At 38.2% G+C, this 11,353-nt stretch overlaps 1 protein-coding gene across 1 annotated transcript; it reads right to left on the bottom strand.

Annotated features, from left to right (window-relative positions):
- Nucleotides 1-4,000: 4,000 nt before the first annotated feature.
- Nucleotides 4,001-10,271, bottom strand: tmem179ba (transmembrane protein 179Ba). Its single transcript, XM_007575238.2, has 5 exons — nucleotides 10,087-10,271; nucleotides 7,474-7,670; nucleotides 6,100-6,237; nucleotides 4,864-4,942; nucleotides 4,001-4,765 (listed from the first exon to the last, which is right to left on the bottom strand). The coding sequence occupies exons 1-5, from the start codon at nucleotides 10,183-10,185 to the stop codon at nucleotides 4,586-4,588; spliced, it is 693 nt and encodes a 230-aa protein (XP_007575300.1). The 5' UTR covers nucleotides 10,186-10,271; the 3' UTR covers nucleotides 4,001-4,585.
- Nucleotides 10,272-11,353: the final 1,082 nt, after the last annotated feature.

Here is an 11,353-nt window from a genome sequence, read left to right as displayed (position 1 = left end):
AGGACACATTTTGAATATTAAATTAGGTGTTATGATCAGTTACTCAGTACTTGAGTAGTTTAGCAAAAACTTTTTACACATTCTTAATTAAACGTGTTTAAGATATGCTACTCTGATTGGAGTACAATTATGGGGTACTCTAACAGACCTCTGTGCATGAATGATTGCTCTATGGGTCACTTTTTAAAAACAAAACACACTGCCATAAAATAATGTCTGTCACCTGAGCGGACGTCCCACCACATCAGAGTAGGACGATGCGCCGTGGTGGGTGTCCCTTATTTGTATTTCTGAAAGGTGGCAACCCTACACTTCATACTAGCACCATTATATTAATTTCCACTAAGTTTTTTTTTTTTTTTTTTTGTAATTCCAATTTGCTCATGGTCATTGGAAACACAGCTAATGTTAGATCAATATTTGTTCACTTCCTCCATTGCCATCGACTACAACCTGTGCTAAGGATCTTCTCAAGCCTGATAGTCAAGTAAACTTGGTTCCAATGGGGACGAAAAGCGAGTGTTTTTCTGAAATTGGTGTTTCCATTAAGTGAATTTATCTTCAAATGTGAAGTTGCACAATTGTATAGTCAATGGAAATGCAGTGAACAATCCTGTGATTGTTGAAAATGACTCCACCCTTATAAAGGATCATTAAACTATCTAGAGAGCAAACATCAGCTCTCTCTCCTCCGGTCTCTTCACAGCTGCTTGCTGAGTTTACGGGCCTGCCGCTCCCTGGCCTCAAAGGCCGCTTTGGTGTCCAGTAGCTCATCCAACTGCCGGCGGATCCGGGCCATGTCAAGCTGGGTGGCCTCACACTGCTCCTTCAGGGCGGCCGACTCCACCCGCAGCTGCGTGGCAGCCATTGAGAGCTGCTCGCTGCGCTCCCTGCACTGCTGCTGCATCCGCTTGGCGTCGCCCAATAGCGACTCCACGCTCACCACCACTGAGTCGCACTGGCTGCTGGACATCTCCTGCAGAGATGACGATACACAAATGGATGAAGAGCATCTGGGCAGATGGAAGCTGTGAACAGCAGGTCACTTACAGATGGGCAGGTTTTAAGGGTGAATTCACACCAGCCTTGTTTAGTTTGCCTTAATCAAACTCTAGTTTGTTTGTCAAGAAAGTTTGGTTTGTTTGGGGAGGTGTGACCGCGCCCTTGAACTCTGGTAGACTCGGTTTGATTGGAAACAAAGTTGCAACATTTGTTACATTTTCAGCTGCTGTGGTTCAGTTTCACACTGTACTGTGTCAAATGAACCAAACCCTTTGAGCAATCCGTACCCCGCCTCGCCTGTGGTGGCACTGCACCAAAAACTACTGAAGGAAATGACACGGAATATGAAGAAGACACTGAGCGCAGCTTCCTTCTTCACTAAATGTAAACAAAATGTGTAGAGTGGTGTCAAATTTTGGCAGTTGTAAGAGCTTTCGGTTGTCTCTGGCAAAAGACCATGAGACGTTTCTCCCAATAGTTCTAGAATCATGCATTTGTTTTGGTTGTATTTACCCAGAATCCCCTGTGCTACAGTCCTGTTCTTGCTTTTGAAGCGGTTTCGGTCCGCTTGGTGTTCACATATGTTCTGTAACCTCTGGAGTTCACTTCAACCAAGCCAAGACCTGGGTTTTTAGGCAGACCACAGCTAATTTTTATTTAGACAGTTTGATTGAAAGCTCCCCAAATAAACCGGACAAACAAACTAGAGTTTAATTAAAATGGACTAAACAGGACTGATGTGAATGCAGCTTCTCATGCGGACCAAAAAAGTGAACTCTGGTCCACCTAAAAACCTAGGTCTCGGTTTGGTTGAAGTGAACTCTGGTGCGGTTTGAATGCATATGTGAATGCCAGGGGGATGAGAGACTGCTTCCAAAGCAGGAAGTGAGCTACAGTGCAGGGCATTCTGGGTAATGCAACCAAAACAAATTCACTACTCTATCGCTAGCTAAAGAAATGGCCACTAAAATCTGACGCTGCTCCATTATTGTTTGCAGTTAAGTTGCGTCATGTCTTCTTCTGAGCTTTTTTTTGGTGTTGTTTCCTTCAATGGTTCTTGGTGCAGCGCCACCACAGGTGAGGAGGATACACACCTGTATATGTATATGCACTGTATACTACGGTGCAGTATGAAAGCAAACCACACCAGCTGAAAACGTAACAAATGTTGCAACTTTTGTTCCCAGCTAAACAGAGACTAATTGACTATCAGTTGTGACAACACTAAAACTCAACATTTGATCTGTGGTGTGTGAAGTGGATTACAAAGGTTTATCTTGGCTTATCTCACTGCTTTGTTTGCCTTCTCCTCATCATCTCTTTATATAATTTAACTGGGGGTTTTTCTAACCGCCACTTTAAACAACATCTCACCATTGATTCCAGGGTCAGATTGATCTCCAGTCTTCTGGTCTTCTGAGACTCGGCTTCCTGGTCCGTATCACTGTTCTCCAGTGTCTGATAGTCCCTGGCTTTTCTCACTTCACAGATTTACTTCCTGCACACTAAAAAAAAAGCATATAACTCCAGAAATCCTTTTTTAAGGCGAGTTTTGCTGCTGCAGATCAGATATTTCAGTATCCGTCTTTGAAGTCCAGGCTGTCGCTGATGGCTTTTCTGAGTGAGCGTCACCGTCGACCTCAGGCTCAAAGTGAGGTCAGGTAATCCTCAGATAAAACCATTAGGGGAAGGAGAGGACTGTGTAAGCTCTTCTGCTGCTCTATTTTCATCTGCCTGGTTTATATTCAGGAGCTTACTAATCAATATATGCTGTAAAAAGATACATCCCAACAGCTGCCTCAATAAAAACTTAACTGCAGGGAAAAAGGATGAGGATAATCTCAATAAGAATGTTCAAACTGAGAAAATCTACATAAACCCTATAAAACTGTATTTTAATGACTGCTGGACACAGAGCCAGATTTACAAGGATGAGGAGCCAATTTTGGTCCCCACTCAACATAGAAAAATACTTCTAAAGCAAATTACAGTCCAATACATCTGTGGGTATGAACTGATACACGGTTGGTTTAATATATCCAACCATGTAAGCTTCATGTAGTTACCAAAAAATGTACTATAACTTCATAATTTTTAAATACTTGAGTGCTGTTTTATATTTAAAAAAACCCTAAAACATCAATACAGTTTACCTGATTTAGGTTAGTTTATTTAAGGTACAATGTTTTCAGAATCCACATTTGTTTGAAAACATTATTTGCAAATTGGTGCTACTCCCCCTTTAAGCCTTTTCTAGGGTCTATCCCAGGCCAGACAAGAAGCAGACTAAATATTCCTGTTTCAGGTCAGTGAGGATTACCCAAATTATTTTCTAAATGCCAGAAAACTGAAACAGTCTTTATCACTTTCTCCTAATTTAGAAGTTTACATATAGTTCCTTAGTTTGCCCTTTAGACTGCTGCATACATCAATCACTTAAAAGAAACGTGACTTCACAATTTAACGCCTTGAAATTGGGCCTGTCTCTTTAAGAAGTCCCTACTCTTTCTGACACTCTACCTTCAGGACGTCATCACAACAATGCTTCTCCATTGTGCTGTTAATTGTTCTTGCGAAACAGATGGAAACAGCTACTGTCTGTTTAGTAAACTCATTAGTTCAAGCTTTGACTTCCTGCTTGATGTCTTGAGATGCAGTTTCAATATTTCATCCTAATTGTTCTTTAATCGTGATGTCCTCTGTTTTGTAAAGTGCACCAGTCCCTCCTACTGCTAAGCAGCCATACATGTCGCTGACCCTTTCTTACTAGCTAAAGTTAGCATCTTCACAAGGTTGTTTGCTTTTGTTCTGGGGTTGGTACGTACATTTTGTACAACCACCACCACAGAGAGGAAAACAAGAAGTAAAAACTGGGATGGTCATAAAGATAAATGTCTGTGTAAAGTAAAACATGAAATTCTAGTGCGTGTGCGTTGAACACTTAAAATATACTTTGCAAAAACCAAAAAATTCATCTTAAAAGAAACATGAAGCTGTATTCCAGTACAAATGAATTTAGTATTGGCCAGCAGGGGGAGACATTTAGCAACATTTCTTCTCAAATAAGGGCTTCTTTTACAGATTGAACACAATAACATCAAGTAGTATCAATGCAAACATTTACATTTGACGCTCCAGAGGTTATATTGATATTTAATACTTGATTTAGGTAAATAAAAATCACTTCTGACTTACAAGGACACCAGGTCTGCATCAGATAAATGTCTTAAGTTATCTCAGTGTTACTGAAACAGAACTTGGTTGAAAGTGTGTTTTTTTTTTTGGTTTTTTTTTTTTTACAAAATTGAAGGTAAAGATAATGAAAAATAAGTTGCAGCAATAAAGGTTTCACAATTTTTGGCTGAAAAACAAAGTTTTTGATTCAACAACTTAAAAAAAACAACAACAAAAAAACAAAAAACAAATTGGCTTTAGTTACATTCTTAAATCTTTGGATTACGACGCCAAAAGCACAAACTTTGATTACTTTCACTAAAGTATGCTGCTGATTACAGAAAAAAACCTGAAGTGAATGTGGTATAAAATAAGAAACATCTCCAGTTTTTCCAGCGGTCATTGGGTACTACTGCGGCCGCGGGGGCCGGTTGAAGAACGGCTCCGTCTCTGCGGCGCTCGCCCCCGGCTCGCCGAAGAGGGATCCGGCCGGCGTGGGAACGAGCTTTGCCCCCGAACTCTGGCGCTTCTGGACGATCACCAGCGTCCCGATGATGAGCCAGAAGAAGAAGTTGACCCAGACCGCTGTCTGAGGAGCAACGCGACACAAAAACAGGAAAATAAACAATCAATGCGCATCAAGCATTTTGAATAAACATGAACGTCAGATTGTGGTGAGATCGGTACCTCTGCTTTGTGAAGGTTGGTGTAGATCATCGATCCTTGAATTGGACTGACCCAATTTTTCTTCTGAACTTCGTCACAACTTGAAGACAGAGGGGAAAAAAAAAAACCTCAGATACAAAGCTAAAGGCAATTTGTAACTCATCTTTTATAGAATAGTATGTAGTTTTATCCTAATCCACAAATGATAAACAACTTCATTGTTTTTATTGTAGCACCATTTGATTATGTTTTGTGTTTATTTTGAATGTATCCATTGTTTTCTTTTTTTTTTGTTTGGTTGGTTATTTTTGTCGATGTTACTTATTCTCCATTCTGGTTATTTATTTTGTAGATCAATATCTCTTCCTGTTTTTTGTTACTCTGTAATGTTTGTTCTATATGCACTAATTGGTAATAAAAAATGTATTAAAAAAAAAACCTCATCATTTATGCTTAACTAAATTCTAAAATCTTCAAATATTACATTTGTAATAGGGTTTCACTTTGACAATATCACAGATGTGAAGTTTGTCAATCATTTGTTTGTATTTGTTCTTCAAATTCATTTTGTTTAGTCAAAAAATTACTTTCACCTGTTAACTTCTGTTAGGCTGCTCTTGGCAGTTGGCGGTTACCGTAGCAACCAGTAACCGACAGCCCCTCCCCCTTTTTATCTGTTGCCGTTAGTAACTGGGGGCAGAAGCTTCTAGTCTAAAGTTAGCAGCCATCTTGATTTATATGAACTGAATTGATTATACAATAATATTCCACAAATATAAATTTCATTCTGCTTGTAATAATTTAAGTAAAATAGTGTTTCTTCAATTTTCACAAAGTAGATATTTATCAGAAATTTACATCTTTTTTTCTTTTTTCAAAACTTTATATAACATTTGTGGCTCTAAGCAAGTTTTATTAACCCAACTGAGTAAAACATAAAAAAGGGGGAAAAAAAGCTGTATTAAACCTATGTAAAAGCAATATGAATAAAATCCTCATTTATCAGACAAAGATATGTCTTTTTGCGACAAAAGAAAAGCAAAGTTTGGCTTTTTTGACAGCACCAAATCAAATAAAAAAAACTCCCATATTATATCTATTATATTTAGAGAGAAAATCTGAAAAATAAAGGTCCAGCTTCCTGTGAAAACTCAGAAATAAAACTCTGAAACGAGCTTTGTTTAGTTTGTGGTTTTGTGTCTGAGCCTGCCTGGTTTCTGACCAGAGGAGGAAAAGGCGAGTGAGTGTCTGCAGCACCTTTTGACCCCGCTAACGGTTTTGAGGATGGAGTCGCAGAGCGAGTCGCGGCCGATCTTCAGCATGCAGCCGGTGATGAGCAGGAAGAACAGAAAGATGCCGCTCACAACCACCATCACGTTCAGCCACACGCGCTCCCTGGAGGACGACAGGAAGCAGGAAGAGAAACAGAAAGGAGGATTCAGCTGAGCCTTTAACCTCAGTGGAAACAAGATATTTACTCAAACCAGACAGTAAACCTGCCACAATAATAACAAATTTCCCAGAAGTTACTGCAATAAATGTTAATGTTTTGAGACCATTTTCAAGTAATGTAATATTAATGGCATAATAACGCAAGTAATGCATTTTCAAAAGATTAATAAACTTTAAATTCTAATTAACATTTAACACGGAACTGGAAGATGTTTTAAATATCCAAAATAAATAAACAAAAACAAAAACCAAGCAATATGAATTATGAAGTGTCTGTGAACATAACTGTCCTTCAAATAAAGGGCTCGTTGAGACTAGGGACGCACCGATTGCAGTTTTCTGGCCAATCTTAAAAAGCCTGATCTGCCTAATCCGATTTTGGCCAATACCAATTTATTATTGTCTTAAATGTTGCTAAATGTAGCAAGAAACTCGCTGCCATCTTTGATTCAATACTTTGTTCTCCATCATTTAATTAATTATTGACTTAAAACAAGTTCCCATATCGAGCTCAATAATTTCCATTTGCATGGTTGGGTTTTTTTCTTGTCTCTGAATGAGGAAAGTCTTCAGTCTGGAGTTCTGGTCTCAATTAACTCTGTTTATAAGAATAATTTTGGCTACAGAGACTTCATAAGTCATTGATTTGTTGTTTATTTAAAATGTCTCCCAGATTCGGTGTTAAATGTTTGTTAGAAACTAAAGTTTATTGCTCTTTGACAATGATTTCTTGTATATTACTTGAAATTTTTCTCAAAACAATATTATTGTTTATCGCAATAACTTCTGGGACAATTTATTTATTTGTTATTGTAACAGGTTTGTTGTTTCTTTAGCAGCTGAAAGTTCCAGAAATGTTACAATCCAAGGAAGAAAAGTTGAGCCTGGAGTTGGCCAAAACAAATTTCTTCCAGATTTATCTAGATGCAGCATATCGATCTGTTTCATGTGGAATAAATCATAAAGAAATAAACCTTTGAGACAGTTTTCATAAAAAAAGTGTAAATAAATTAGATTGAAAACTGCTTTCCAGTTCCTGAAGTTTAAAAGGAATACCAACAGGTTAGCTTGTTTTGCTTCATGTGTCACTCCTCTGGTTTGGGTGGTGATTAAAATAATAAAATTGACAGGACAGGACATGTCCTGCCATGTCTCGTCATGAGGACGGACTCTCGTCACCTTCTCAGTTCTCCCTCCATGCAGAAAGCGTACACCCAGTACACAGACAGGGAGAAACACACCACCGCCACCATGATGGAAATGGCCGACACAAAGTAGCACAAAGAGGCCGAGGTGGAAGCCTGGACTCCGATGACGTTTCCTGTGGCATTGTAGCTGACGCGTCCATACAGCATGCACAGACCACCGAAGTTCCCCTGACACAGAGAGAAAGACAGGTTTGAGTTCACAGACTCAGAGCAAATCTAAAATGTTCACAAGAATATAAGTCTGCAAAGGGACGCCGTTTACTTTCCTTGGTGCTGATTGGCTGAGCCCCCAAGATCGGAAATAAGGAACAGGGTTATTATAAGCCTGGCAGGCCACCAGGCTTTACTTGCACCCCCACCAGGCTAAGCTTTGCTTGTTTTATTTATCTTAGGGTTTTTAAGACTTTTTAGTTGTTTAAGTATTGTTGATAATATCTTCAAATAGCACATAGTTACCTAGTAATATTTTAAAATTTCCTCTCAACTTTAAACATTTTTTAACTCAAAAACACTGAAAGTTGCTGGATGATTGTCCTAGCTTCCCTACCGCCAGGCTAAGCTAGTTTTATGTGGGAGACAATGAAGACTGCAGATGTTAGCCTCTGTGGTAGTGCTAAAATGGCTTCCAATGTGCGTATTAATGCATATTGAAGGTGCAGTATGTAATTATTATAAAAATATGTTTTTTATATATTCGTTAAAACTGTCGCCATGTTGTAATTGTTTGTTATGAAACAGATAATCAGTGAAAACCACTGACCTCTTGAGCTACTAATTCTGTCTGAAGAAATTCAGTGTTCCCGACCAAAAACAAGCAATCGGAGCCAGGTTTTAGTGCTGTCAATCAACCTCACGTACTCACTGCTACATATGCTAATGGTGGAGAAACAACTCACCGCTACAGGAAAACTGTTTATCTATTTTTGGTGGCCATGCTAACTAGCATTAGCATTCACAACAGGCTATACTAGCTGCAGCAAGAAATGGACTGCAGGGAGGATAAGCAGCACTACAAGGAGAGGTTAGTACTAAGACCCGCCTCCTGGCTCTGATTGGTTGTTTCTAGTTAGCACTAATAGAACGCAGAGGAGATCAATTTGTTCACACTAAAAAAGCTAAAGAAGCTATCATCGCCAACAAGAATTTACTCTTTTATTTTTTAAACAAAAACCATTCATGGATCACTGCTTTTGTGTTTCATACATATACTCTTCTCTAAACCCCAATTTGACAGTTGAAAATGAGCTCTCCTTTCTACTGTCGCCTCATGCATGCTTCCTACGAGGAATTGCTGCAAAGTTGATTAATTGGTCATCCGCTGCTGCTACGTGATCGTTCAAGAGGGGTTTCTCCAAAAGTCATTGATTCAGTGCAAACAGCTGGTTTTCTTTAGATAAAAACAACAAAATACTTTTTACCAACAGCAAAGTAATCTAAATTTAACTGCAGTGTTTTATAAAAAGGATCAAATTGGAAAGCAATTGATTTTAATCTGTCTGTGCGACTGGATTAAATTAACTTTCTGAATATATACTTGTGTTGACATTTGTTGTGAATCCAAGTTAAACAAACAACAAAAAAAGTTAAATTCAATACCAGCAAAAGTATCAGACTGAACATACATGATAAACGAATGCATTAATATCCCTAGTGCTTATTGTGACACTTGTCACAATAAGTATTTAATCAATTAATCATATAATAAATTAAAAGGAGCTTGACAATTTTCATTGTTTGAAATGATGGTTAATTTTTTAAAGGCAATTTTGTTTACAGACTTCATTAACCATTTTATTTATCGTTGCAGATGTGTGAGATTTTTTTTATTTCTAATTAATTCTATTGATTTCTATTTATTATTTTTGATGCGTTTAAAATGTCTTCCAATTACAGTGCTACATTCTTTACTCAATTAAAGCTTATAAAATTTTGTATCACGGTTTCTCTGACAATTTTTATTTATTTATTTTGCATTTAATAAATGTCCTATAAATTATTTTTCTGATTTCTACATTTGGCACCTCCAGAGCTCCATACGGTGAAAGGGGATGGGCGCGACTAGCGACTCGATCACAAGACTCGCTTATTACTGCCGCACATGTTCACATTTCCTCCAATATTTCTAACGAAAACACACCAAGATAAAACCCGAACATAACATTTAAAACACTTATCAGCCGTGATGAACTTGTTTTCCTGATACCTACATTAGATTTTTTTTTAATTCGCTGCACATTTAATATGAAATATTCCTTAACAATAGTTATAAATAAAACCGTTGTTACACTTAAAAAATGGGAAACGGGAGAAAATGAAAGTTTACTGATGTGACACCATGGATAAAGTACACGACACTGTTAGAGGGATCTGAGAACGTATCAAAACTTTAACCAGTTGTTGGGGAAAAAGTTGCTACAGTAGTAGATAAAGACATTGTTTAGTCTGAGCAAGGCTTTCTCTTTTGGTTCCGTGTTTTCTAAACTTTTTACACTCCCCGGAACAGAGAAGTGAGTTCTCCCGGAAGAGAGAGCGCGGCGCCCCGGTGGAAGCCCCGGGAGTTGCGGGGTTTCTCCGTGAATCTCACCTGGACGATGGTGAGGGAGGCGGCGGCGACGATCCCACAGACGAAGCAGCAGGCATACAGGCTCAGCTCCAGCACCAGCAGCACCGACACCGCCATCATCCACCCCGCGGCCCGTTCTGGACAGGGACCAACGTCAAGGCAGCCGCGATGAGCAGGGGCCACTTCCGAGAAGGAGTTTCAAAAATAAAAGCTTGATTCCTACAGGTGACCGTTAGTGAAAATATGAAACACTTTCAGGAATATTTAGTAAATTAATGTCGTTGCAAATGCATAGTAAGTTTCAGCCCCCAAAAACTGAGAATTTCACATCACATCTTTTCTAGGAAAAAGTTGAAAATGTGCTAGAAAAAATTCTGAAATTTTGAGATAATTTAAATTTTCGAGAAATTTTCTAGAAAACACATGGAAATTCCTGAGTTTGAAAAGTCTAAAATTTGCTAGAAAAAACATACATTTCAAGATTAATATGTGAAAAACCTCAGAAATTCTGAGATTCATCTAAAAATTTCAGAAGTTTTTTTTAGCACATTTTTGACTAAGATATTCAGTTGAGCACAAAAATACATAAATTATTGTGTGTGTTTTTTGTGAGACTTTTGTTTTGTCCACATTTGATAAGGTTTACATTTCAAAAGCACACAAGACATTTCTGGTCTATTTTTTCCAGTAAATAATTTCTTATTACAGATTTTTAAAAATAGTTCTACTGGCAGATTATTTTACTTATAACATGAGAAAAATTTATTGCTTTAAGTGAAATAATCCACCAGTGGCACTACTATTTTTTTAAAATCAATATTAAGGAATTAAAATAAGTTGCTGAACTAGCTGAAAAGTTACTTTCAAGTTAGTTTACTTAGATATCTGCATTAGGAACTAGACCAAAAATACTTGGTAATGTTTTGTATTTTTGGAAGATCTCATAAAACCCATACAAGCAAACGCAGTATAGTTTCAATAAAGCCAAGTTTATCAACTCACCTGTTTCTCAGGGCGTGCCGAGCTTTTATTTTGAAGGTAAAAGTGGTAAATATCCGGTGTCGCTCGCTTGCTTTAACTGTCGAGCCTCCACCGCCACGGTCCTCCAGCCTTCAGGCTCCTTTCTTTCATATGATGTCAAGTTTCATCCTTTCAGTCTGCACAGCCCCACATAAAGACATCAGAAATCGTGTCTGTCACACAGCAGAGGTAATTCATTTAGACACTTCCTGACAAAAGCGAACAAATCTATTTTCACCGCATAACCCACTGATTCCAGCTGGGAGGT

The sequence above is a fragment of the Poecilia formosa genome, unplaced genomic scaffold, assembly GCF_000485575.1.
Source record: "Poecilia formosa unplaced genomic scaffold, Poecilia_formosa-5.1.2 Scaffold373, whole genome shotgun sequence".
NCBI lineage: Eukaryota > Metazoa > Chordata > Actinopteri > Cyprinodontiformes > Poeciliidae > Poecilia > Poecilia formosa.
Note: the sequence above shows the minus strand (reverse complement) of the source record. Positions and strands in the feature narration are given on the sequence as shown.